We start from the raw sequence: 27,960 nt of genomic DNA, 5'->3' as shown, positions 1-27,960 counted from the left end.
CTTCTGTTAGTTTTTATACTCATTGCTTAGTTTTTTGAGTATAAAATCTTGTCTTTCACACATCAACATGTAGTCATTCTTCTAAACTTCATTTTGCATAATTTCCAAAAAAACATGAATTTGCACTATTAAAGGAATTTGTAAATGTTCTTTTAATGGAGTCATTTTTATCATATATTCAAATAGCATCAGTATGAGAACAGAACTACAGTATACATGCATACATACATTTCCCTCAAAGTAAATATGAGGAAAATGTGAATCTTAAAGTTTACTTTAAAAATAAAACAATTGGCTCAAACTGAGTTGTAAATCTTGAGCAGGAGCTGCACCTCCGTTGAATATGGAAACAACATTTGGATTTGCAAAACAATTCACATTTCAATCACAACTGTATTTTACTTTACAGCGGGCCTTTTTGAGTGCAGCTTTTCAAGTTTTGCCATCAGATTTGATTGTGAATTCGATTTTGATATCAAAACTATTTGATCTTCATGTGAAAAAGAACGTTTTCACAACTAAGTACATCCCACGACTCGGTAGCTTGGAGAACCACCTTTAGCAACAATAACATAAAGTAACCATTTGCTGCGTGACCTTGTCAGTCTCTCACATCGTTGTAGAAGAATTCTGGTCCGCTCTTCTTTACAGTGTTGCTTCACGTCATTGAGGTTTGTGGGTGTTCGTTCATGCACAGTTTGATACCTTGCTCAGCCAGTTGTAGATTTGCTGCTACTGATTGATCTGCTGCTTGACCCAGTTTGGCCAATTAGCAATTATACATATTTGACTCTAGAATATTTGGTGTACAGAGAGAGGAATTCATGATTGATTTGATTACTGCAAGGTATCATCAGCCTATTTAGGCCAGCTTAAGTTTACTTTAAAGACAGGAATGTGGGAAATGGTTATTCTGACTCTATCGAAAGTCAACAAAATCCACTTACTGACTTGCAGTATAAAAAACCCCTTTGTTTAAACGCTAAAAAAAATAAAAATAAAAATGGCACATTAAGGTTTTACATAAATGTAATTTCCAGTTTTAACGTGAAGCCAAGCAAACTGCCTGCTGATGCCTAATGTTTGCCTTACTGGGGGAATCAATCATCTTATAATGCTCGTAATAATGCTTTGAACCAAGAGAACACGTATGCAGAGTTTTGCTCAAGTGAAGTGCAACACTTAATTATTTGTTATCAGTGTAAACCAGTTCTTTCATGGATGTTTGTCTGAGTCTTTTATACTTTCCTGCTGTCAGTGAAGTGTTTTTCCTCCATCTCCTCCATCAGTTCAAGTGCTGTGGGAGCAACAGTTCAGCTGACTGGGCTGAGAGCGTCTATATTCGCTCTGGTGCAAAAGGCAGGAAGGTGCCTGACAGCTGCTGTAAGACCATCACCAACATGTGCGGTATAAGAGACCACCCATCCAACATCTACAAGGTGGAGGTGAGTGCGTGAACGGTGTCGGGGGGGGGGGGTGGGGAGGGCTTCATCTGTATTTCTCTCATGTCTCGAGATGTCAGCATAGAGGCGGTGTGGCGTGAGCGTAGCAGAAAAAAGAACAGCCATCACATCCAAACTGTATACATAACATTGTTTGCAGTGAGACTCCAGCAACACTCCCACATCAACTGATGCAACATGAAGACAATCTTTGTTTTTCATTTAGGGTGGTTGCATCACTAAACTGGAGAATTTCATCTTGGACCACCTGAAGATCATTGGAGCCGTCGGTGTTGGGATCGCTTGTGTACAGGTGAGCAAAAAAAATAAAGAAAATGCCTTTAGCATTGTGCTTACACACAGAGACTCAATAAATGTATGTACACCTATGGAGAATACAGCTTTTCTAAATTACGTTTTTATTTTCATCTGTTTTAATCCCCAGATCATCGGGATGGTGTTTACATGCTGCCTATATCGAAATCTAAAGGCAGAGCCGTACTAAGAGAAGCAAAAGAAGAAAAATGTGTGAGTGAAGGAGGTAACTTCATCACCGCATGCCATACTCAAATAGCCCATAGGTTCTTTTCTTTGTCCTCCGCATAGGGGAGGATTTGTTTGGCAAGGGATCAAATTGCACATCTGAGCATCTCATTTTGGTAAACAAAGGGTAGAAAAAAAACCCACTACAAGGTTTCTTGAAGTAATTAGGCTCTCAAATTGCACTCTCAGCTCCATCTTCAAGATCACAGCACTGTGAGAAAAAGCCTCAGAGAGAAACTGATGAGAATTTTAACTGATTGTGTAAATTAGTGTGAGACAGCCTCCCTGGGACTCAAACATTGTAGTTTTCTTCCACTCGGATTCCCTCAATGTACTTTTATATGTGTAGACCAGGTGCTACACCCGAGAGTGGAGTAAAGATCAGTGGAGTAAAACTGGCACTTTGCAGGAAAATGTTAATCCTGGTCACAGCAGCTTCTTTTCTCCATCAGCATAGCTTAACAAGCTCACCTCTGGGGCCCTCTTCAACTGCAGTAGTGTTTAGTTTCCACATTAACAAGACAGTCCTGTGTTTTAGATCTTCTTCTGTAATGACCTTTAAACATGGGAACAAATATATATATCATCTATTTTCTTTTACATATGTACTTTCTTATGAGCTGTTAATACTTTTGCCTTTATTACCTAATCTGTCTCCTTACTGAGACGTGTCTGATCATGTTTTAAGTCTCCTAAGAACACATTTTCTGCCAGAATGAAGGTGAACAGGTTAGTGCCTTGCTCAGCACCATAACTGTGCCATTTGATGTCCTAACACCAGCCTTTAAACACGGTTTGACTAGTTTAGGTGTAAACACTGATCTCATTGAAGGGAGTTTGTGATTATGAGCAGTCCCACTGATATTGTTCAAACGAAAGTGCGTCTTGTTTTTGATTTTATTGCCTTTTGTTTTTATACACTGATGCCAAAGCCATCAACTGTAACACTGGACCTACTCTGTCTCCTCCAGCCTTATTCCTATACATACTGATGTCTCTGTTTTTGTAAATGAAGATTTTTTTTTTTACTCTGCTATAAACTGCGACTATATTATTGTATTTAATACACACTGTAGAAAATGATATTCTCTCACTGTTAGTAATGATCTTTCCTTTGTGCCTCAAAGCTAAAACCAGGCTAATCTGCTGTATTTCTGTCCTCCTGGTAATCCAGGATGTATTTTAGTTTAAATAAACATTGATTAAAAATGTGCTTTGCTTCTGCTGTGTTTGCTCTCATAGGAGAACATTAGCATTGTTAATGGTGTATTTTAAACAGCAGTATTGCACAAATACTGAGTGATGCCCTTCACAATAAAGGTTCACTCAAGTCATGTCATCACAGAAACTGCCAAAAAAAGGCCCTCACATTATTGTATAAAGACAAACCATGTGCCTGTGACCAGTGGCCCTTACCAAATTGGCACCAGCTTACAGGTGCATTAGTGTATTAACCAGAAGTCAATTGTCTGTACTGTAGTACTGTGATGATGAAGATTTGGGATGTGAGCCATATTCCAGACAGCTGCTTTTACAATGTATTACCTATACCATGATGACAGTTAGATGGCCTTGTAATGAGAGCCATCGTGCTGTTGGGCACGAGGCAGGGTAGTTTAAACCCTAGTAATGTTAAGATTAACAGCGGGACATTTGTCATTTGGGTGAGTGGCAGCAGTTAGTGCATGCAAACACAGGGAGGCAGCACTCACCTGGCTTTCAGCACCACAACATCACACTGATGAAAACAGCTGGTGTGTGAGTGTGTCTGTGTGTAAAACACCTAGAGGCTATTGAGGATCACCCCCCCCACACACACACACACACACACATACACACATCCCACACCCACCCACCGACACTACAACCACCCGAACTTTCCCAGTCATTCCTATTACAGAATGACATTATAAGCTTTATTAGTTTCCCGAAGTGTTCGGGGGGGGGGGGGGGCAAAAAGGGCAAATTAGGCCTTTCAAACATGCACATGGTGACAAATGTCACTTGGACAGTGAGCTGTGCCTACTCACAGTTCTGTTTCTACATAATATTAATTATTTCCAAAATATGCTTCTGTGTAACAAGCAGAAAGGAAATCAAATGGCAACCGGTCAGCTCACAGCTACTAATTGGTTTCCACTGGGACTGCTAACAATGCAAATTAAGCCATTTCTCAGTTAGTGAAGCTGGCAGTGTAAAAACATTTCCCCCTGTGTGTAGCAGGCACACATGGCGAAATGAAACGACACAAATCAGTGTGTATTGTCACACCACCCCTTTAAGGTGCTCTAAACAGTACACCTCACGAAAGCTGAGTCATCCTCGGCAAAATGGGAGGGGTTCGTGTTTTTTTTTTTTTTTTTTTTTTTTACCCCCCCCCCCCCACACCTTCATAGGGGGGATTTGGCATTTAACGTTTCCAATGGAGTGAAAGTAGTTGAGCACATGGCGATTTTTAACAGGGCACTTTTCCAAAGAGCAGACATCTGCAGAATGCAAGTTGTCCTGTGCTCTTGAGACTTTGGTCTCCACCTGAGTTTGACTTTAAATAGATGACAGAAATTATGACAACCCTCTGAACAACCATTGCGCCTCCAGCAATTGAGTCCTGCTGATGAGAACCATAATAAATTCCCTCCTCCCCCCCCCCCCCCCCCCCCGTGCGGGCCTCCCTGCCTGTTGCGCCTGCTCACTGAAACAGCCTTCATACAGCCTAACCAAGGGGTATGCTAACAATGGTAGTGCATGACATTTCCAAAATATCTCCTCCGGTACTCTCTAAGCAGTTGTCAATTTGATGCACATGTCACCTGCTGCACCTTGGCCAGTTTGGCCCGTCCACCAGAGAGTGCTATTTTCAGTCCAGTGGCAGAAGCTTGTGCACCCTTCACCTTCCACCTTTGTCCTAGGAGGTGATGCGATTCCTGAGTCTACAGGGTAAAACCGGCAGCAGGGAGCTGTGCTGCAGTTTGTCTGCAGCTGGTGACAGAAGAAGGAATATGCAACCATTTGTTCCCAGGGTCACCCAAGGGCAAAGGAGTCCAAGGGTACAGAAACCTGTGTCTAATTTTGGCATATATTTGTATATTTTCAACTTCGGACTGCTGAGGTTAATAACTTGTTCTTTTGGATTTGGTTTCACAGCAATCGCAAGGTTAGGTGAGTAACATGCTTCAGTCTACAGCTGCCTACAGGGAAATGAATGCAAACTGTAGCGATATAAACTGCAGGTTTCCATCTGGTACATCAGGGTGATCCTCAGAGTGGTGATATTAAAGAAAATGGGAAAGAAAAGAGAATTTCCAAAATATGACCAATTCTTTGCTGGTGTTCTGAATGATTTTGTGGACAATTTGAGATGATTTGTCACTGAAAACTCTTTTAAAAAAGAAGAAGAAATGTGATCTTAAATGGTAAGCAGCTAGATAGACATTGCAGTCTTTTAAGGTTTCACAAACTCAATATGTGAGGAACAACTTGTTTGTGTGTGAAACAGGACTGTGGTATTAGGAAAGCAGTGCATGGCTGAACCATTTTAGCTGTGACTGTGACTTTGAGCCACTTCGAGCAACTAATACTGTGCTGCTGCTACAGGTCAATACAGGAGAGCCTAAACATGGCGTGCCTCTATCCTTTTCCATGTGCACGCTCTGGTTCCTGAATATCTCTGCCGCAGAGATCTCCGCTCAGTTCATTCTCATTCAGGGCTTCAGCTGTTTACTTTGTGTGCGTATGAAAGAGTGGGAGTGGGGGTGAGGGGGTGATGTTGGTGGATGGTGCACGCCAGGGGTGGGGGAAGGCGGTAACAAATGTAATCTTGAGTCTGTAGATGGCAGCAACACTCTTGGCCAATCTGTCTCAATAAATGGAAAAAAGTCTTTTGTTTTGGCTGTCAGGGGCTGCCAACTGAAATTGAAATTAATTTGAAAATCCAGCATAAAGCGAAAAGAAACACTAAACTAAACAACCTCCCCAAAACATCAACGTAATGGTGAAATAAACCCACTCAGAAGAGCCGTTTCACTGCCTCCTGCTGTATACCTGTGTCCAGACCTGAATGTATGCAGAGTCACGCTCCGCGCGTGTTTTAAATCAAGCCATGTTCCTTTAATAAAACGCCCAACATGCACAAAGGGATAAATACAGTGTGATTAATAAAGAGAACAGCTCCACTCATATGAGGATCGTGTCTCTGGGTCAGGCTTGAGCCTCTCTATGAAGCAGAAGATGCTACCGGACAAATTAGGCTTGTTCTGCTCACTTGGACAATCTGTAAATTGACTTGCTGAACATGACTGATTATATTTGGCAAATTTTGAAAAAAAAAATCTTTTTACAGGTTATCAACACTCCTACTAAATGCTGACTACACTTTTTTTTAGTGTGTGTGTGTGTGTGTGTGTGTGTGTGTGTAGAGGGGGTGCTGATTATGTAAGTCATTTACATTTCCTCCAATTTAAGAGTGACTGGCTCAGTGAAGTGAGAGACTGAGCCACAGTAGCTTTCAAGCTCCCCTCAGACTAATACTGAAGAGCTGCGTGAAATAAAACCTCTCACTGAGCTGCCTCTCAGCTCTGAGGAGATGTCGCTAGTGCATCTGTTAGGGGGGGGGGGGGGTGCGTGAATGAACGTATGGGTAAAGCTCCAGTTTGCTCACAAGAAGTTCACACTTATCCCTCTGCATTCAGATACTGTACCATGCACGCTGCACACATCACTCCCTGTCACTCACCTCAGCCCTGATTCGCTCCCTGAAGCATAACACCCCAACATCTGGCTCGCTCTGTCCTCTTCCTTTTCTGGGTCACATCCCATTTCAGGCAGAGGGAAGTCTGAGTCCTGTGTAAGACCTTCTCCAAGGTGGTTTGACCAGCTGGCTTCTGATCTTCCTCTAGGCAGTTGTGTTGTTTCTGTGTGTTGGAGGGGGTGGGGGTATTAACTTTGGTATGTTCCCTCAGGGATAGCATCAGGGTTGCAGCTGCACATGTAGAATGAGTAGGAGTCTGCAAGACCACGGCCTTGGAAATGAATATACCACGCAAATGAAAAAAAACGTATGTATGATCTGCCAACCGGCACCTGTGTGACATCATTTAAAACACACAAACTTAAACCAAACAAGTCATTTGTTAAGTTTGGACCATATTTCCAGTGTAGAGATGATTATTACAGTCCAGATTACATGTGTACGTGCATATTTATATCTTTGTTTACTTAAAATTCACTTTAAACATTGTCAAACCTTTATACTTTGAACACTTTAAAATGGCCAAATGCCATATTTCATAATACAGTACTGTGCAAAAGCCTTGCCCTTCAGTTCTTTATATTCTGCAATGAAAATGGGAAATAGATGCAGTGATTCATCGAAACATGTGCAAACATACGTGGAATTACAGTAAATAAGGCAAAAATAGAGTTTGTACAATTCAACTCAGTTCAAATTGACCACCTTTATTCTTCAGCACAGTCTGAACTCTCTTTTAAGCTTTCTTAGTATTATTTCTTTAAGTAGTTCTTTAGGAATATTTCTCCAGGCTTCTTGAAGAACATTCAAAGCTCTTCTTTGGATGTTTCTGCCTTTTGTTTTGTTTTCTGTCACTGCTTCAATAATGTTGAGGTCCAGGCTCCAGTCCATGACTGATAGGGTTTCATTGTGTGTTTTTCTGCCAAGGTATGCTTTTACTGCACTGGCAGTGTGTTTGTCATACTAAAAAAATAAGGCCTTTGCCAGTCAAATGCTTTCCAGACAGTACTGCATTGTGGATCCAAATCAGACACCTGTCTGAATTCATAATTCCATCAGTTTGACAAGATCCCTACAAACCACCAGCTGAAATGAAGCCACAGTCCATGAAAACACCTTGGTTGTGCTTTACAGATGTTGTACCCTCACTGTTGTGCTGCTCTCCTGACCGCCTCCTTATATAATGACAATTTGAACTAAAAATTTCAAAACACTCCACTGAGATTATTTCTGATGGAACTTCTGATTCCCTAAAAACTTTCAGATGCTTTTTATCTGCTGTAGATATTTCTTAGGTCTACTACTCCAATTGTTCAGTTTCCTCAGATTTTATAAGGACACACTGCAAATCGTGCCAAAACAAATGGTTTTTACAGGAAAATCTGGCTCCTAATATAAAGAAATACGGGGCGGATCAAGACTTCAGCATAATATTGTATGTCAGTCAAATGTCAATTAAATATTCCCTTGTTGGTATCGCTTATCTGGATTTTGATTGCAGTTTTGTTCCTCTGCCAGTTCCTCTACAATTAGTCTTAACACAAGTAGTACTGTGTAGATATGACTGTTGTCCACATGTTATTATATTGTTTCATAGATGGGCGATATGCTCAGGGAACGACGTGAAATGAGCCAAAATGACTTCTTTCAAACAGAGGGGGAAGTCTACATGATGAATAGTGATCATTCTGAACCATGAGCTACTCTAGTAGAGTCCAAGAGTAAAAAAAAAACAGGCCTATAAATGCACATAATAGGCTTCGTTTAAAGTTTGAAAGTGTAAGATATTGATTATGCAGAGTGAGAACATAACTACTGATGAATGAATGTAAAATTAAGTGGAACTTTAATGTGAAAATGTTATTTTCACTCCTTTTTCACAGCTTTTTAGCAGTTTAATGTGTAAAAATTTACTCGATTTTATTACCTGATTCTAAATTTTGTATGAAAGCTATGAAAAAGTGACTGCATCGTTAGAATAAATATCTCAGAGAGGAAAAGGGGATATTACTTATCCTGAAAAGTGTTCTTTTTCTTTTAGAAAAAAAAATCAAATATTAAATACTTTTCCGTTGATTGATTTTTTTTTTTCCATACTTAAACTGCAGCAGATTTTTAGAGACTGCTAACTGTTCTAAAGCTGAAAATGAGACTTTCCTTTATCTTCTTGAAGCATGACAGCAGTGACCATACATCTGCCCGTACTTTATTAACAATTAGGGTAAATTGCTCACATTCATTAAAGGGTTAATGACAGAGCATGAGTCAGCAGGCATTTTCCACGGGTATGGCTGTGTGTATTTTAGGTTTAAATGCTTTAAATGCTGCACTTTAACTGATCACATCTCAGCAGTGCTGAGGTCAATGACTCTTAGCTGCACCTGATCAGAGCACCCAGGGACATTAAATGTGCATTAAAAGATTTTCTGGAGTGGATAATAAAATGCTTATCGACATGCTTGGATTAAGCCAATGGGCGAGATGGGAATATTGAAACATTTTTTAATATCTTTAACTTTACATCAGAAATGTGCTCATGCAGGTAAAATCCTAATTAGAGAATGACTTAAAGGTCCAGAAATGAAGGGCCTGTAACAGAATCTGTTGAGTTATTATTGACGTTTTGAGGATTCTTTGGTTACCTGAACAGGAGGAACACGTTGTACGCTCCTTATGGCAAAGGGGAGAGAGACCCATGGTAAATGTATAAATATCCATTGCACATTGGCTATAGATGCCTATATAGCCATCATACTAATTTCAAATGAATACATATACAGTCCATGCTGTCATCAAAGGGATAACACAACACGAATCACCAAAACATATCAACTGACTAGAGTACGTTGGAAAGATGCTACTAAATATCTGCACGACTAGTTTTATTGAGGTGTAGCTGAAATGCGTAACAGTCTGCAGACACTTTTTTTGTTTTCTTTCTAATTGGTCTTTCCTGACTGAGCAGCAGTGATACGAGAACCCCCTCAGGGTGCCTGAATGCAGCACAGCATTGGCACAATAGTCAACGTTCTGGGGCATTCTCCCTGCTTGAAACATTTTTAAGTAGGTAATTGCGTACTTATACAAATGTGCAAACATACACTAGGAATGATAATCTGATACCTAAACATTCATAATTCCATTGATGTTAAATACTGTTTGTAATTTCAATTCAGTTGTCCCATACGTACATTGGGGAGGCTTGTTCGACTTCAGACACTCACATAATCAATCTGAGGTAGTGCAGGATGATTCAAGAGGAGAAAAAAACTGCTGTTGTGTATTCTAATATATGTGCCTTGCTAGGAATATTGAATTGTATCTGTTTGGGTTAGAAAATGTCAATGTCTTTTTCATAAGGGACCAGAAGCCCAATAGAGGGTTCAGTATTTAACAACATAAGCCGAGTTTCATGGAACCTGGTAAAGAAAGGGAGTGTGGATAAAAGAAGAACTTACTCAATGTTGCTATCGACCTGCATCACTTTCTTACAGAGGGTTGGCCTTGGCAGGGGGCTTAGTTTTTCTGATAAGTTTTCTCGTTGGTGGTCGGATGATCTCTGGTCCTCTTGGTCTGTTCTGCCCCAGGACACCATTAAGACCCCAAGGAGAGGATGTGGTGATGTATAACAAATCCCAACCCCTACATCGGGTTTGTTGTATTATTATAGGTCTACCTTAAAGTATAAGTGCGTTGAGGCGACTGTTGTTGTGATTTGGCGCTGGATAAATAAAACTGAATTGAAACCCTGACACTGAACAAGGTGCTCAAAGCTAACAGGACTAAAAGTACAAGGCTAGGATGTGTTGACTATAACAAGTCGCGCTTTTTTACATTTCAGTTTAAACATAATGGACGGTTATGATACACTATTTTAAGTTAAATACGGATACAATTACTCCTCAAGCCTCTGTTGCTGTGACACAATTTTCTTGTGCGGTTCGTGTGATTAGAACAATATAAATACATTTAATTTAAAAATCCTGCCCTCGTGGTAATTAAATGAAAATGCAGAGATGTTAACAACATGTATTCAGTACATCAAAAGGGAGAATTGTTCCCCATTGGATTAAATGTCTGATGCATGCTGCACCATGTACTTATGTGTTAATCCATTTGTGACTAAAATGTAAGTACAAGTTTGGTAGTAGTAATTGGAGCCATTAGACACGTGTAATGCAATAAACGAACATTTACCACATTAATACTGGCCCGTGCCTACCCCAGTAGGTAAACCCATCAGTATAAAGTAACAACATTTACATTTCGGTTATCCTATTTTGCATGCTGACTGCTAACTTATCATAGATTTGTACAAATGAACCTTTGTTGGTGTTGCTGTTGTTGGTACTGATAAAGATAAAACCAAGGATATATGGCAGTGGTTATTTCTTACATTTAAGGTCTATTTCACTGCCTGGTGGTTTCTCCTCTCTTAACCTTCTCGGATGGTTTAGTTTGAAGCAAATTATCTAATTTATAAACACATAAATGTGTAACATGGCATTCCACATTGTTGGAGGCAGCCATGAGAACATGAGTACACTGTGGTCATAAAAGGATGGGGATGATGAGCAATAATACACAGGTAGGCTGAGGTGTTTATACAATGCCCATACCATTACAGCAGTACCACCAGCCTGAACCGTTGATACAGTGCAGGACGGATCCATACTTTCATGTTGTTTACATCAAATTCTAAAGTTACCATCTAAGTGTCACAGCAGAAACTGAGACTCATCAGAGCAGGCAACACATGTCTGTGTAGTCTTCTGCTGCTCATCTGCTTCAACGTTCTATGTTCTGTGTATTCAGAGATGCTGTTCTGCATACTCTGGTTATAATGAGTGGTATTTGAGTCACCGTTGTCTTCCTATCAACTCAAAGCAGTCTAGGCATTCTTTGACCGATAAGAGAATTCATAATAGAATTGGAATCGCTAAATTCTTATCAATTCCCATCCCTCGCGGGAGATAATATATTTGTCTAAATGTGTTGGGCCAAGAAGTTGCAAGTGAGCAAGGAAGGTATGGTGTACAATCCAGGGTCCTTGATCACCAGAGACGATTAAGCTAGGTGGCTAATGTGTATTTCCACGTGAATGTTTTCGTAATGTCTCTTCAAAAGTTTTCCCAGGATTATTGTCATGTTGGACTGAAATAAAATCTCACTCTGCTGTTGCTGCAACTCACTGCAGTGTTTGCAGGCATGTCTATTTCACACTTTGAACCAGCGTGTCTGTTGCACATTTTGCCGTTATACTGGGTTGAGCATGAAAAGAAGGCATTTTTGCCCAGAGAACTGCTGCTCGCTGGATATTTTCTCTTTTTCAGACCATTCTGAGTGGCTGAGAGGCTGTGTGGGAAAATCTCAGCAGATCAGCAGTTTCAGACCAGCCTGTCTGTCCCCACCAACGTGCCGTGCTCAAAGTACTAAAACCACTTTTCCTTGACATTCTGATGCTCGGTTTGAACTTTGGCAGGTTGTCTTGACTATGTCTGCATGCCTAAATGTGTTATGCGATTGGCTGATTAGACATTTGTCTTAACAAGCAGTTGAACAGATGTACCTAATGAAGTGGCCAGTTAGTGTATATTCTCTGCTCCTCAGTGTATCTTGTGCTCCAGTACCTGTCTGTGAACATTAATAATTATTTACTATAGATGCATCGGTCGACCTGCTGCTAGTAGATTATTGGGTTTAGATTTATGTGTCAGCTCACTAATTTTATACATGACCCTTGCCACTTGATGTGCCCATCAGGGTAATGGAGCATGTGGATGCTGATGGATGGTAAATACATCCGAGCTGTCAGGACTTTGCCCACATAGATAAATGTATGCCCCACAAGAGGAAATAGTAAAAAACTATATATATATTTCATTAGTACACTGTTTTGTTTTGTTTTTACGGAGACATTATGCAAAGCACTTTAAGATGTTTTTATACAGTTTAAACCGTGACGCTTTTCAACTTCATTTTGCATCAGCTGCTTCCACAAAATCATAACATCAGCATAAATCAGATAAAGTTACATTTCTAGATCGATGAGTCCTGCAGGTCTGCTAATCAAGTTACTCTTAGGCCAGTTTTATTGATGATAATGACTTTCACCATTTGAACGTAATTTGGTTAAGGTGGTCACAGCAGCGGCTTTAATCTGATTCAGATTATTTATGCAAAGTTGTAACTTAGAGTGTGCAAAATATAGCACCACCAGCACCTTTGATCAGCGCAGATATGACCGTGCATATTGCTTTCACAGTGTTTTCTTTACCTTTTTCCGTCCTTTTTTCGGTTGTCTTATATTTTTCTTTCGCTGTAGAAAAAGCCAGCACCCACCACCACTTCCCCTGCCAGTGGCGGACTCCCTCAGGTATCGGTGCGTTGGTGGTTCTTTGTGTCTGGGGGTGGGCGTCCGGGTACACACCGGCTCACTCCTTGGCGGCCGCTCATCGGGGCCTGGAGCCTGGGGCTCGCTCGGGCCACTTCGGAGGTGGGGTGCCCCCAGCCTCTCGGCCTGGGGCTTGGTCACTCAGGCACAGCTGGCTGCCGGCGGAGCTCATGGGCGCGTCACTACAACTCCCCCTGGCTTCTGCTCCGCGGCTGCTGGGTGAGCCCTCATCTGGGACTCTCCTCAGCTCTTACTGGGACAGTGGCGCGGCTGCCCCTCTGTTTTTTTTATTATGTTGCTCTTTGTTGTTTGCTTTCTCTTCTGTTTTTTTTCTCCACACAGGTGACCCAGGTGTTTTGTTTTTTTGTTTGTTTGTTTTTTTCTTTCTTCCCCCCCTTCTCACCGTCTCTTCTCCCCTTTGGTTTTCTTTCTCTCCCTCTCTTTCTTTCATTCTTTCTCCCTGTCCTATCCCCCAGTCATGTCTGTCCCGTTTGTAGCAACTGAAAATAAAATAAATTCATAATTATAATAAAGGTCAATCAAATGGACCAATATGGCAAGGCCATGATGATCCACTTGGTAAAATAAATCCGCTTGGCATCTTTCTTGGCCTTAAGACAACAATTCTGATGGCTAAAGATCCAAACGGGACACACAAAAAAAAAAAAAGAAAAAGCCAGCAGCTGTTGACGTGCTGCACCTCCAATCTTATTGTATATGTATCACTGATGGGAAAAGAGATGGAGGCGGAGGAGGTGGGGGTGCCAAGGGTGTGTGTGTGTGTGTGTGTGTGTGTGTGTGTGTGTGTGTGTGTGTGTGTTTGGGTTGGCGGTGCAAGTTGCTGGGGCGTAAAAAGTCCACTACTATTTGTCACAGTCGACTCTGCCTGGCTGTCAGAGGGGCCTGGCTGTATTCTGCAGCAGAGGCCTCTGGGAGCATCCCACTGTGCATCTGCCAGGCAGTAACCTGAACGCCTGTTGCTCCCTTAGCTATGGAGGCTGTGTGTGTGTGTGTGTGTGTGTGTGTGTGTGTGTGTGTGTGTGTGTGTGTGTGTGTGTGTGTTTGGAAGTGAAGCATCATGCAAAGAAGAGAAAAGAAAAACAGGAGGTTTGCCAAAACTATCTGCCCATGTCAGCCTTCAAGGTGAGACTCTCAGAAATAATGTTGTTGTTGTTGCTGCTTATGCTGACCTAGGTCCGCATCAGTGTTTATTTCTTGCTCACTCTGTATAGTCTTGCATTTTAAAGTCAAATTATTAGAAGTAGAATTTTCTTAAATTATATAAAATATATAAGGTGTAAGTGTCCTTTAAGCGCAGAAGCCCATACACAATACACGATATGATACTAATATATGGTGTTATTGTTTGAGCTGGAGAGCTGGAGCTAATTTTAGTTCATGGATTTATGTACTGGGCCCCAAAATCAGACTTGAGTTGAGTCTAGTTAATCCACTACTTACTGTTGGCTGAGCACGCTTAGTTGCAAGCAAGGTCACATTATATCTAACTGACCGCAGCAATGTGAGTTTTGATTTGGTAAACAAAATGATACAGAACTGCTATAAACTGAAAGGTGACTTGTTTAGAGCTTTGTTTGCCTTATTTATTTGTTTAGCTAAATGCAAACAGCTTTGGTTTATCCAAACTAAGCTGAGGTAAAAAATAAAAGCCACGCAGTTAAAAGACTAGCTTCACTTTTTTCCTCTTTGCTGCAGTAGACATGTCAGGGGGGCTACCGAAAACTAGCTCTTGGCTGTATCTGCAGATCATGTGGTATGCGAGGAGTCTCTTATGCACATATTCAGAGTTGAAAATCTGAATATGCTTCAAGAAAAATATTTTGTGTTAGTAAGAGGAAGTTTGGAGATTTACTTAATGTAAAACAGCAGGTTGGAACTGAGACTGGCAGCAACAGCTCCTGTCCAAAAACACATATCACACACGCACACACCGGTTGGCCCCAAGGACACTGCTTTCTCTTCACATGATTCGTCTCTCTTGACATGCAGGTCATCAGCTCAGCATGCTAATGAATGAATGAGTGAGTGAATGAACGGATGGATGAACGGATGAATTCCCTTGCATGCTGAAGTAAACAGCGATCACAGGATGGACCCTGGATGTCTTAGTCAAGCTGTCTCTTGCATTAAGGTTATGTAACTGAGGGAGTGGAAAAGGACATGTGTATGTGTGTTTGCACTGAGTGCGCGCATGTGCATGTGTATGTGTGTGGGGGTGCGAGCTCAGTTCCTTTTATTCACAATTGCATCCTGACTTTGCTCTTTTGAGGATTATGGAGGTGGCAGATAGCTTCAAAGAGTATCATTTTCAAAGGTCATTATGAGTTATTCTCACTCTCAGTTTTTATAAAATCTCTTTTTCAAATCCCACAGTCCTTATCAAACCTATCGATTGTACTGTGTTTTTACCTTATTCTACTGAATTCTTAATAATAATTTGACAGCCAAGTAATGCAATTGACTTTAATGTTATTATGACATGAAATATTAAAAAAATATTTATGTAATATATTCCAAAATTTTACCTGGTCAAGCTTAACTATATAAAAAATAATTTTGTTATATTTATTATATTACTATATATATAAAATATTTTTTAATATATAAAAATTATTTATTAATTATTAACCATTATTATTTTTATTATGAATCCTTTTCCACACAACAAAACCAAACCAAAAAATAAAACCATAAATATAACAACATTAAAAAAAATCATGTTTATTAGCAAGTTTCTGTGAACATTCGCGACACCCTCTTGTGGTAAAAAGTCTGTATTACACAAAAGTGTGGCCATGCCCAAATTCAGCTTCAGTTGATACGTCTTCAATATAATACAGAGATATGTAATTATTATTAATAGTAGAATTATTAGTAACTTTTTAGTTTCATTGCAAACATATGATGGGGATGTATTTACAGGGACCATGAAAAACTTTAAAATGTAGGTGAAATAGCTCAAGTTTTTTTGGTGTAACAGAAAACTGGGCAATTGTTCCACTCTAGTGAAGTCCTTGCCATTTTGTAGGTCAGCTCCGGGTTGGCTGATGTGTCACACTGTTCACATCCAATTAGCTTGCCGTTTAAAACCCCTCAAACTTAAAACAGAAGCTCCTGCGATTGTAATGCCGGCTTGTTATCTGATAGGAAGCTGCATGTGACCCTGTGTGAAGCCAGTCTCGCTCGCATGTGCACATGTGTCGCTTGTTTGCTCCCCCCTGTCACTTCACCAGCTAGGGGGTGGTTGAGCCTGCCAGCTCTGAATGCATGCAGTGAGAGGAGAAAGTGTGTGTGTGAGAGAGGTGAGAGAGACATAGAGAACAAGCGAGTGTTTATATTTGGATCTAGCGGTACACTCGTGTTTGAAAGCTCTGAAGAAACGCGATCACAGTTTCCTCACATTCTATTTCATTTCTTTCCTAGTCTAGGAAATCGTTCTCTGGCTCCTTCCACACGACAGCAGCTGTAATAAAGCAGATACTCACGTTTCACACACGCAGTTTGGAGAGTCTAAAAGATTTCTTTCAGAAGGTGGCACTGGAAGGGGGGCCTACACTGCAAGTCTTTCTTTAACTTTTGAAAACAATCTGTCAGTCATGCCTGCTTTGCAGCGATTGTGGAAAGAAAAAAAGAAAGAAATATCCCCGTTTCCACTTTGCTTTCCTGAACTACTCACCTCTACAGAGATAGTGTGCTTGTAGAGTGAAAACAACATTAGTGTCCTGACTGAGTACGAGGGAGTTAGTCAGTCTCTCCTCACTTCCTTCAGCAACTGTTAGAAATTGTGGCGAACTCTAAATATCATACAGTATAATATGTTTGTCATTTTCACATTTGTGGACCAAGAAAGAGGTCGCTGAGGGGGACAATGGACAACTAGGTCCAAGGAACTTGTAGTCGACATGCATCTTAACCTTTTTGCTTCTTTGGAGATGCTCATTGACTCCTTGTTTTGGTGATTTGTTTTTGTATGTCAATTATACGCCTTGATTATGTTGCTGGGATATGCTCCAGCCCCCTCATGACCTTTAATTGCATAAATGGAAGAGAGTAGATGGATTGATGGATGGATTGGTCACATGTAAAGACATTTCACGTGTATACACTACTAGTAAAAAAGTACACATGATCAGGTAAGCGTCTTCTCTGACGTTGATCTGAAACATGCTTCCTACTTCCTTAGCACAGTTTGAGAACAGAGAAGGAAAATGACATTCGAGCAAATCATTTAGTCAGCAGTAAAAGTGGATTCACACACAAGATATGGAGTGTATGTACGCTATGTACAAGGAGCCTGCAGGGATGCTGCAACCACATATTTGTCATACATATACTGCCATCCATGGACTTCTCAATACAATAATTCATTGTTCCTGGAATGAGAAAGCTCTGCTGAGATCCTGAGGCTGAAGCTTAGCGTGCCTTTCTCAGCAGTTTAAGGGAAAATTTTCTGTATGTCTGTAACACATTTGAATTGAGAACTTCAGGTTACGTTTATAAAGTTTACCTCTGAAAATGAGCTAAAATTCTGCACATTCTTAGATTTTACGCGAGATACGTTTAAAATTTGAAAGATTAAATTAATTGGGTTCAACAAGACCGGTAATACTTTTCTTTCACTGTCACGCTCCTGCAGGTCAGAGAGCAGGGAGAGCAAAAAGAGATTTACAGTTTTAAGCTGAAAAGACCAAATCATGTGATCATGTGAAAGTACTGACATTTGCAAATGGCACGTCATGGCAGACAAAATGCACACAAACAGTCACACATACTTCACCTCAACAACTAAGCCTCCTTGATAGAGTGCTGGGCTGTTAAGCCACTGTAACGTGGAACAAGTGGATGGAAGCTGCCAGCTAATGATATCTATTTAATTTTCTTTAAGCCTGGGTGCTCAGATGTAGGTCACAGGATGATTCACCTCAGCAGCATCCTTGCAAAAACAAAACAACAACAGCAAAAAAAAAAGAAGAAAAAGAAGAAAACAGACAATGTGGAGACGTTAAGTGTGTGGGAGCTGAATAAAGCAGTGCAATGCATTCTTCCATCTCTGTGTCGCTCTCAGTATCTCCCCCTGTCTATCTTGGTCATTTTCATTCTGTTTGCAGCTCAACGCCCTCACCATTTGTCCGCACGGCTCTGCGCCGTCATCCTATCTGCCTTGACAAGGAGGGTCTTGCCAGACGCTCATTTGGAAATGGGTTAGAGCTGCATCAGTGACTCAATTGAGATGCATCTGAGGATGTTAGTCTCGCTCCGGGCCGCCACAGCTTTTAGGTGACGCGGCTGTAGCTTCAATCAGACTGGAGACTGTTTTCTTTTTGTTCAGACGGGCTCATTAACGTCAACACAATTTGACATTGAGGACAATTTCTGTACTATTTTGTACACACTTTGTTCAACGTTTTGCTGCACTGTCAAGCAAGGATTTGTGTTGAAAACAGTTGTGACAGCTGAACCTTTCCTATAAAGCAACATTCATGGAGTATTTTCTGTACGTATAGGTGGTAATCTGTGCTGCAAGTTTGGACTGGACTGAGAAATCCTGTGGTGAATGCCCTTAGAAATTAGGTGGTTTAAAAATATAAATAAATAAAACTGTACAACATCTTTCTGTTGCACGGTACAGGAGTCATGTACCCAGCTGTGCAGTCCTAGTCGACTTTAGCGACTCACTTCCACAGCAGCTTTATCAGTATGAGTGCCAAACGGTGACGTAACTGGAAGCTGACCTCGCTAACTTTTAGAGGCAGCGAGGAGAGCCCACACATAAATCCGCCAAGCTGGATGGGACTTGAAATTATTGCAAGAAGGTGTCAGAGTTCAGTCAGCCACACCCAACAAAAAATATTGTGTTGCTTTTTGACAGCTGATTGGACTGTATAAACAGATAGGCAAGTATAATTATTGATAATGTTTTTAATAATTAACTCAGTTTGTTCAATTTAACTCTACATTTATTGAAAACATGTTTTAGCATTTGTTTTGACAAGGACACACTGACAAATCCAGTGTGTCCTGGAATCAATCTATCCATCTTCTTCCGCTTACCCAGGGTCAGAAGCCCAGACCTCCCTCTCCCCATCTACCTCCTCCGCTTGTCCAGGGGAACAACAAGGTGTTCCCAGGCCAGCTGAGAGATATAATCTCTCTAGCATGTCCTGGATCTGCCCCGGGGCCTCCTCCCGGGTTGACATGCCTGAAGAACCTCGCCCAGGAGGCGCCCAGGAGGCATCCTTGTCAGATGCCCGAACCACCTCAACTGGCTCCTTTTGATGTGAAGCGGCTCTATTCTGAGCCCTTCCCGGATGGCCAAACTTCTCACCCTATCTCTAAGGGAGAGGCCAGCCACCCTTAGGAGGAAGCTAGAAATAGCTTGCCTCCTGAAATACCTCCACTGCCTCCTTTTGATGTGGAGTCATAATGACTTTACTCTGAGCCACTCCAAAAATAATCACTCTATTTCTGAGGGACAGTCTAGCTGGGGACAATTTGTATACATATGATCATGACAATAAAACTACTTCTTCTTCTTCTTTTGTTAAGCTCATTTCTGCCAATTGCTTCCATGGTGTAATTCCTCCAGGCACTACACACAGCTTGTGGGCATACATAAGGATTTCCAGCTCCCTTTTTCTCCTTTCCTTACTCATGACTCCACTTGGGGAAGCAACTCCTTCCCAATCTGGAATGGGCACTCCATCATTGCTGCTTCAAACATGTCTCACATCTGACTTTCAGTGAATCATCTGACTTTCAGTGAACATTATATAAATTTAAATGGAGAAATCTACTTTTGCGTGATATGTTATTTCACACGGGCTGTAAACAGCACTGTGTTCATCTTTTTTCAACTTGTTGCAAATGTCTATTAAATTAGGACTATTCTCATGATGGTTTCTTTCTTGGCTAGTCCCATTTTGCAAAATCATTTGAGCAGTCCTATAATGTGTTTGAGATAATCAGGATTATACCACACTGTAAACTAACATTTCCACCACTGCTAAAGATTTGTGTGCAGTGTGATGAGGGGTGACAGACATGAAATGAAATGCTGCATGATGATATATGAATTAAATCAGCCTGAACAACTTCAGACTGAGCGTGGTTGTACATCAAGCCGGAGTTAAAGGACCACAAGTAGGAGGTTTATATATTTTAATCAGTTTACACCACTTAATTATAATTTACATAACATTTGGACTATTATCTAAAATCTGTGAAGTGTGTCAGATGTTTTTCTACAGTTTCCAACCCCTTGAGGCTTTCAATCCTTAACATGCATTTGCATACAACAGGAAAATCAACTCAATTTCGAAAGCTTGAAGTAGAAAATCTATCACAGTAAATGCTTACCATTTATAAGTTACGCTTTCATTTCATTCAAATGTTTAAAATCCTCTTTTGCTGATGAATCGGATGATAACAAAAATCTGAAATAGGTTCTAAGACTTTATCTTAATTAGTAAGTGTTTTAGTTAGCAATCTATTTTAAAATCACTATAGCTACAGTACAACTATATATATACAGCAGGGATGCACACTGTTGTATTAAGTCAAGCAGCTAGTCATGCAGTCTGACTTTGCAAGGGTTGGGTTGTTCTAAAGAGCTCAATGAAATCAAGTATGGTACGTTAATTGAATGGAACTGCTGCAACAAGTCATTGTTTTTGGTTTTTAATTCTTCATTAATAAATGCACCCAAATGCAACTGGTTAATCCCATCCATGAGTGCACTCAGCCTTGTGAATTGTAACAGCAGGTAGAATATCACAGAGCCTGCATCCCACACTGCTTCAGTAATGTTGAGGTCCAGACTTTGGGGAGGCCAATCCATGACTGCTAGTGATTCATTGTGTGTTTTTCTATGCAGGCATGCTTTTACTGCACTTGCATCACTGTCATCATGCTGGAGAAGTTGGTATTGCAAAGTGGATTACAATCAATGACACTTTCCTTGTGTGACACCTCTGCCTTTTCTCCCTGTTTCCCTTACTTCAGAATGTCTTCTTGACAGCCACCCTTCCACTGACACTATTTTTTTGAGTCTTCAGTGAACAGTAGATAGCAGTAGATCAGCTGAAGGGTCAGATGTATTTCTCGTGTCAGGTCTTTGCTTAAGGACATGAATTTCAGATACAGTTTATCTGCTATAGATAGTTTTTCATCCAGTTCCCTGAAAATTTTAAAGACATACTGCACACCATGCTGAGATGTACCAAGTCAATACTATTTTATGCCTGTCAAATGATTTTGTTTGTTGCATTTTTCATTGATTCAACTAAAGAAATGGGGAAATGAATCAAGACACAATTCATCCTGTCAAAGAAAAGAACCCCAACCCCTCCCAAAAAACAAAATAAGAAACTATTCCTCTGAAAATGGTCAGTTAAAACATTGAAAAAGCAGCCATAGCCCAAAGAAAACCTTTGGAAGAGAAAGTCTCAAGAAAGTCTTGAGAAAAAATTATACAAAACCTTTTTTTGGTATAAAAAAAAAAAAAACAATAACAAAGGGCATCTTATGCTTCGGATCACATTTGAGTAGTGCATTTCTGTTAAATTCTCCACACTGTTGTGTTGCGCACATTGATTTTAAAGCAATTTCTGTATTTATGTATTTTTTCTGTCTAACATCACTACTTTTTGATTCATGCTCCTCTCTACTGGACATCTGCCTCCTGTCACTGCATCAATTCTTCCTCTCCATCTATTTTTGTGGGCTTGGAACATCATGTCATACACAGTATTACAGCTACATTACAGCCTGATTGACCATTTTTTATCCTGCTGCGATCAAATTAATCTGGACGGGTCTGAAACAATGAATGATAATATAACAATCTGGGAGCTGGCCACTTGTTCCAAAAATCAATTGATATTTGGCCAGAGCTAATGCCTGCACAGACTATCCAGTGTGGTGTGACAGGGCACTTGGAAGTTAACAGGCTATTGGAGGCAGCTCTGCAGGAGCTGTTATTTGAACTATTTTACAGAGAAAATGTTTTCCAATTTTAAGATTGGAGTTATTTGTGTTTTAGTGAAGGTTTTATTGACATTATATTTTATAACTTGCTGCAGTTGGATTTAACTGTTCCTCAGTGAATCTTCAGGGCTATTTTTTTTTTAACTTTGTGTTTAATCCCATTCTAGCAAGATATCCTGTGCATGAGCTGCTCAGCAGATGCATGCACACTAGCACATAGCAAATAACTGGCACCGATAATCACAAGATCCCTCACTGCTGTGTGATGGATAACAATCAGTACTGCAGCACACACTTCTGTTTGTTTTATTGTGATGCAATTTAAAAGCACAATTTGTTTGATCAAACTGTATTAAAAAAAGGAACCTGAGACCAGGTCACGAGGAAGAATCCTTTCTTGATGGCAAAAGTGTTTTTAAGATAACTTTTCAGGCTTTTTATCATCAGGCATCAATCGAGCAAAAAATGTGCATGCAATGCTGAAATGAGAATTAGATAGATTACATAATAATTATTTTTGATTTTGTTGTAGTCCCTATCAGTATAGCCATTGTGTTTCTATGGGTTGTATAAACATGAAGTGAGGAGTCACACAAAACAGTGTATATGAGGGCAACAAGCACAAATTCCCTGCAGCTTTCTAAAAAACTCACTTTTTACTGGAATCATTGATCACTGATGGCCAAGCTTCGCTGTTTCCCCCCCTGTGTCTCGCTCAGAAATTAAGTATTGCTGGATTCTTTAGTTCAAGTCAAAATCAATTTCTGCGTTATTGGATTGCATGGAAAAAAAAACTGACGATAGCCCACAGTGTTGATTGTGGTCTGTGAACGATATACAAGCCAAACTTCATTAAAGGAGTCACATAGATTTTCTTAATGCTGGAAAGTCTGTTAAAGCAGAATGAGAGGTCATATCTCAGCAATGCTCTGAGGTCATAAACACAACTTTTGTGCATGGACTGAAATGGCCAATCTCACAATGAAGGTTATCTTCTTGTGTGCTTTCATTCCAGGGAGTTATCTATATTTAGATAACTCCCTGGAAGTCCTGTTATGACCACTTGCCCTTTGTAATTTCTCCACTGACCTCCAGTCTACTCAGCACTTTTAGCCCCCTGCAACTTCCAGTCCCTGAAAAAAAAAGTCAAGTTTAAGAATCCCAGTTCCTGTATAATGAAGAAACTTGGTGATCACTGTCTGAAAGCTGCTTCAGGGTGAGCTAAGTAGTTATACTAACAAAGAATACTACTTTAAAAACAGTAAAACAAAAAAAAGAAAAAATGAGGTACTCAGCGATTAATGCATTTGTTTTGTATCAGTTATGAAATCTCTCTTCTCAGCATGCTAAAGAAAAAGCTTTCATATTGATACTGATTGAGTCTATTTTGCCCTAAAACGCTGGAAATCCCAAACCAAACTCAGAACACGAACATGGTTTGCTATGCGTGAAAATAAAGTGCGAGCCTAAAATCTTTCACCCAGGCCTAGAAGTAACAAGTTAACACCTGCGTCATGTTAGCTTTACCTCAGGCTACCTGCCTCCTCAGATGATAAGCAGTGACTTGTGCTGAGTTATACACATGCTTACAATTATGATTTTTGGATCAACAATTTATTCATGCACCGTGACTCACATCGCTTCGGGGGAAATAAGATCATTTTGTGCCGCACGTTACCGACTCATTATTTATTCTGAGCGCTCTCACAGGTCAAAGTTATTTACAGGTCACAGAAAATGAAACGTATCAAGCAACTGTTTTTGAGCATGACTGTAAATTTAACAGTTGCTGTTTCCACAACATGTGATGGAAGTATTAGGTAATTTTTTATCACTTGTATATTCAAATGTTTTTGGATTTCTTTACCAAATTATTTTGCAAATTTAGAAAAAGGAGATGTTTCCTCATTCGATAGTTTTGTAGATGAACAACTATTGTGGTGTAGCAGAACAACCACAAAGACACTTGATCTGTTGGCATACGCATGTGTATACATTTACTGTATTGCCAAAAGTATTCAGTCACCCATCAAAATCATGGAATTTAGGTGTTCTGATCACTTCTGTGGTCACAGGTGTATAAAAAAATCAAACACCTGGTGCTTCAAATATTTGTGAAAGAATGGGTCGCTCTCAGGAGCTCACTGAGTTCCAGCGTGGTGCCTTGATAATATATCACCTGTGCAACAAGTCGGGTCACAAAATTTCCTCACTACAAAATCTTCCACAATCAACTGTTCATGCTATTATATCAAATAGGAAGTTATTGGGAATCATAGCAACTCAGCCACGTAAAATCACAGTCGGGTCAGTGGATTCTGCAGCTCATAGTGTGCAAAGGTTGCCAACTTCCTGCAGAGTCAATCGCTACAGACCTCCAACCTTCATGTGGCCTTTAGATTAGCTCAAGAACAGTCCATAGAAAGCTTCATGGATGGCTTTCTATGGCTGAGGATCTGCATCCATGCCTTACATCACCAAGTGCAATGCAAAGCATTGGATGCAGTCATGTAAAGCTGGACTGAATCACGCTTCTCCGTCTTACAATATAATGCGGATTGAGGTGGAGAGGAGATTATGGTGTGGGGTTGTTTTTCAGGAGTTGGACTCGGCCCCTTAGTGCCAGTGAAAGGAACTCTTAATGCTTTAAGATACCAGGGCATTTTGGACCATTTCATACTCCAGTTTGGGGGAGATCACTTCCTGTTCCAACATGACTGCGCACCACCGCACAAAACAAGGTCCATAAAGACACATATGAGAGAAATTGACTAGCCTGCACAGAGTCCTGACCTCACATCACCTTTGGGATGAATGACTGAAAGCCAGGCCTTCTTGCCCAACATCAGTGTGTGACCTCACAAAACACTCTTCTGGAAGAATGGCCAAAAATTTCCACAAACACTCCTGAACCTTTTGGAAAGCCTTCCCGGAAGAGTTGAAGCTGTTATAGTTGCAAAGTGTGGCTGACATCATGTCACTCAAGGTCATATCCATGTGAAAGCAGGCAAGCGTTTGCTTGTGCTAAGAAGTTGCCAGTATTATCATGGCGCAACAAAAAGTCACAAACTTCACAGCTGTGTAGCTCAAAATGAAGGCTGAGGATGAGCCTGAGCCCTGAGCAAAGGATACCCTAAGTGGGTGGCACGAAGATGCATTTTTAACAAATTTGCAACTCCTAATGTGAAGTGTCCATGTCTGTGTGTGTTCCAACAACTTAGTCGCTGCTGGGTGCTGCTGTGATCCCACTGCAAGATGGCCTCCAGTTTAGATTTTGAACATCTTTGCCAGTCACTACATCCTGGCTCTTAATGCAATGCTCAGCTGCCAAATGAAGTCAGTGAATGAAATGAGAAGTGCTGCTCGGTGTCAGTCAGGTGTTTGGCCGATCTGCCGCCGCTGAAGTTGCTGGAGTGACATCATCAAGCGTATGAGTCAGAAGACCTCAAATGCGAACGCTGGCTCTGAGACACACTGACAACCATTCGGCCGGACAGCTGGAGGTGGCTGTGTGACTCCGTCGTGGGGAATTGTCCATCTCACTGTGCCACACTTGGGCAGACTCTGACAGATAAATGACCAGACGTGATTAACAGCTTGTCATGGTAATTCTGGGGCATGTGGGCCACCGTGAGCGCCTCCGGGAGGACTCGCTGCACAGCGAGAGATTTTGGTCACCCGTAAAGTACATGAATGTGACGCTAGTCAGTTCCAGAGAATGAGTCCACATAACCATCTCAAATTCAACTAGCAGACAGACGGAGACAGATTGTTTTCATCCTGAACCAGAAACAAAAGCAGGCACTGCTGGGAAAGAGTCTGTGAAACCAGTTGATTCCCACCTTGTGTTCCCTCTGCATTTCACAGACTTCTTTTGGATCAGTGCATTTATCATATTTATGGGTTATTTTTTGTAGATCTAGATTTGATTAAACATTTCGCTATCCTTCAGGGTTTAAAATCATCATCATCTCACAGTGGTAGCAGTTAATGGACCGTGTGCCTACCAGCTTTTAGCTGTCTGGCAGCTTGTTGCATTTTATTTACCTTGCTGAGAATGTGTTAAAAATGATGGGCTGTATTTTTAAATGTGCAAAAACATAACGCAAGACTGAGATGGGTCAACCTGAGAAAGCGTCTTTAGATCAAGTATTCCCAAACTCGATCTGCTTAGAGGCGTTTTATAGCACCGTGAGTGATTTGTGAGTGTAAGGAAAGAGTGCAGCAGTGCATTCACCTGTTTACAGATACGATTAAAGAAAGTTTAACAGCTTGTCAAGCTGCACAGTCAACCCAGCTCTGTCTCAGGTGTAAAAATGAAAATATTTTGGCATTTCCTCATTATTGTCACCACTGATATAGTGTCACGGTAAATCCCCTACTGAACTGTACCAGGAATGCTGAATTTCACACTGATTACTATACGCTAAAACATGACTTTAAGAACCTTTGCTAAATGGTGCTTCACAAATTTGCACCCAGTCATCTTTGAGACTTTCTACCAGCAAGATCTGGAACCTTTTTTTAATTCTAGGAGCTTCTTCCATGTCACACACATTGAGGTCTTAGAGCCAAAACACAGAAATAAAAAGAAAGAAAGAAATGCAACACATGGGAGCACCCGCAGGTGGTCCACAGATCATCCCACTGTCACGATACACTAGTTTGGCCTCTAGTTTTTCTGTTTGTTCAAAACAGCAAACGAATGCTGTTGTTGTAGTTGGGGAAGAAATAACAGGGACTTAGTCACGCTGCAGAAAAAATACCTAAGGGGAATCCACTTCATCCAACAGACAGCTCAGCGTCTGTGTATTAAGAGATGAGGAGGATGAGCAAGTTTGATGGGCTTTCACAGTAAATTCCCCTAGGTCTCTTCCTTCAAAAATAACCAGTTCTGGACCAAAATATTTTTTACTGCATTCATTTTTGAAGATGTTACACTTTGGTGAGCCTTTACAGCATGTGGCAGAGTGATCAGCTACACTATACATCAGCACATATGTTATCCTCTAGTTAAGCAAAAGTGTAGAAACATATACAAGTGTACAAACTAATCCAAAGCAACAAACAAAGAAAAACTTCCTGAATACCTGTTAATCAGGTTTTGTTTGTATGTTATTTCTGGAAACCTCTATGTCCAGCTCTTTGGACATGCCATAGGAAAAGGCTGCAACTGGAAACATCACAAATGATGTGAGCAGAATTGAAGGCAAAGTCACTGAGTATGAAATCAAGCCATTATTAAGGTTTTGGGACCTTGTGTCTGTGTCAGGCTTTCATAACAAAACAAACAAAAAAATAGGACCAACAGTCAAACATGGTGGTTGTTTTGTGATGGTCTGGGGCTGCTTTGATATTTCAGGATCTAGATGACCTACTGTCATTGATTGAACCATGAATTCTGCTCTTTACCAGAAAATCCTGAAGTAGAAGGTCTGGCCATTAATTCATACCATAAAGCTCAAGACACTTGTGACAATGATCTTAAACACACCAGCAAGTCCACCTCTGAATGGCTCAAATAACAAGAAATGAAATGAAAGTTCTGGAGTGGCCAAAGTCCAGACTCAAATTTCATTGAGAAGCTTTGAAATAAACAAAATGCTCAAAAACACTTCAGTGTGGCTAAATTAAAACAATCCAGCATAAAAGATCGAGTTGAACTTCTCCACAGTGATGTGAAAGACTGGCAGTGGCACACATGATTTAAAACCTTGATTTTATATTTACCTGGGCTATCTTTCATGTTTTGCTTCATGATCTGAAACATTCAAGAGTGTGAAATATCCAAAAACAAGAAATCAGGAAGGGGACAAATATTTTTTCAT

At 40.6% G+C, this 27,960-nt stretch overlaps 1 protein-coding gene across 2 annotated transcripts in view; it reads left to right on the top strand.

Annotated features, from left to right (window-relative positions):
• Positions 1-3,198, top strand: part of LOC113018724 (CD151 antigen-like) — a 28,958-nt gene extending 25,760 nt beyond the window's left edge. For both annotated transcript variants that reach the window (XM_026162062.1, XM_026162055.1), the window contains exons 6-8: positions 1,290-1,445; positions 1,669-1,755; positions 1,888-3,198. In XM_026162062.1, coding sequence (XP_026017847.1) covers positions 1,290-1,445; positions 1,669-1,755; positions 1,888-1,947 — 303 coding nt within the window. In that variant the 3' untranslated portion in view covers positions 1,948-3,198. The remainder of the gene's footprint in view (positions 1-1,289; positions 1,446-1,668; positions 1,756-1,887) is intronic.
• The last annotated feature ends 24,762 nt before the right edge of the window (positions 3,199-27,960 follow it).

Source organism: Astatotilapia calliptera, chromosome 1 (genome assembly GCF_900246225.1).
Source record: "Astatotilapia calliptera chromosome 1, fAstCal1.2, whole genome shotgun sequence".
Taxonomy (NCBI): domain Eukaryota; kingdom Metazoa; phylum Chordata; class Actinopteri; order Cichliformes; family Cichlidae; genus Astatotilapia; species Astatotilapia calliptera.
This window is presented reverse-complemented; position numbering and strand designations above follow the sequence as displayed.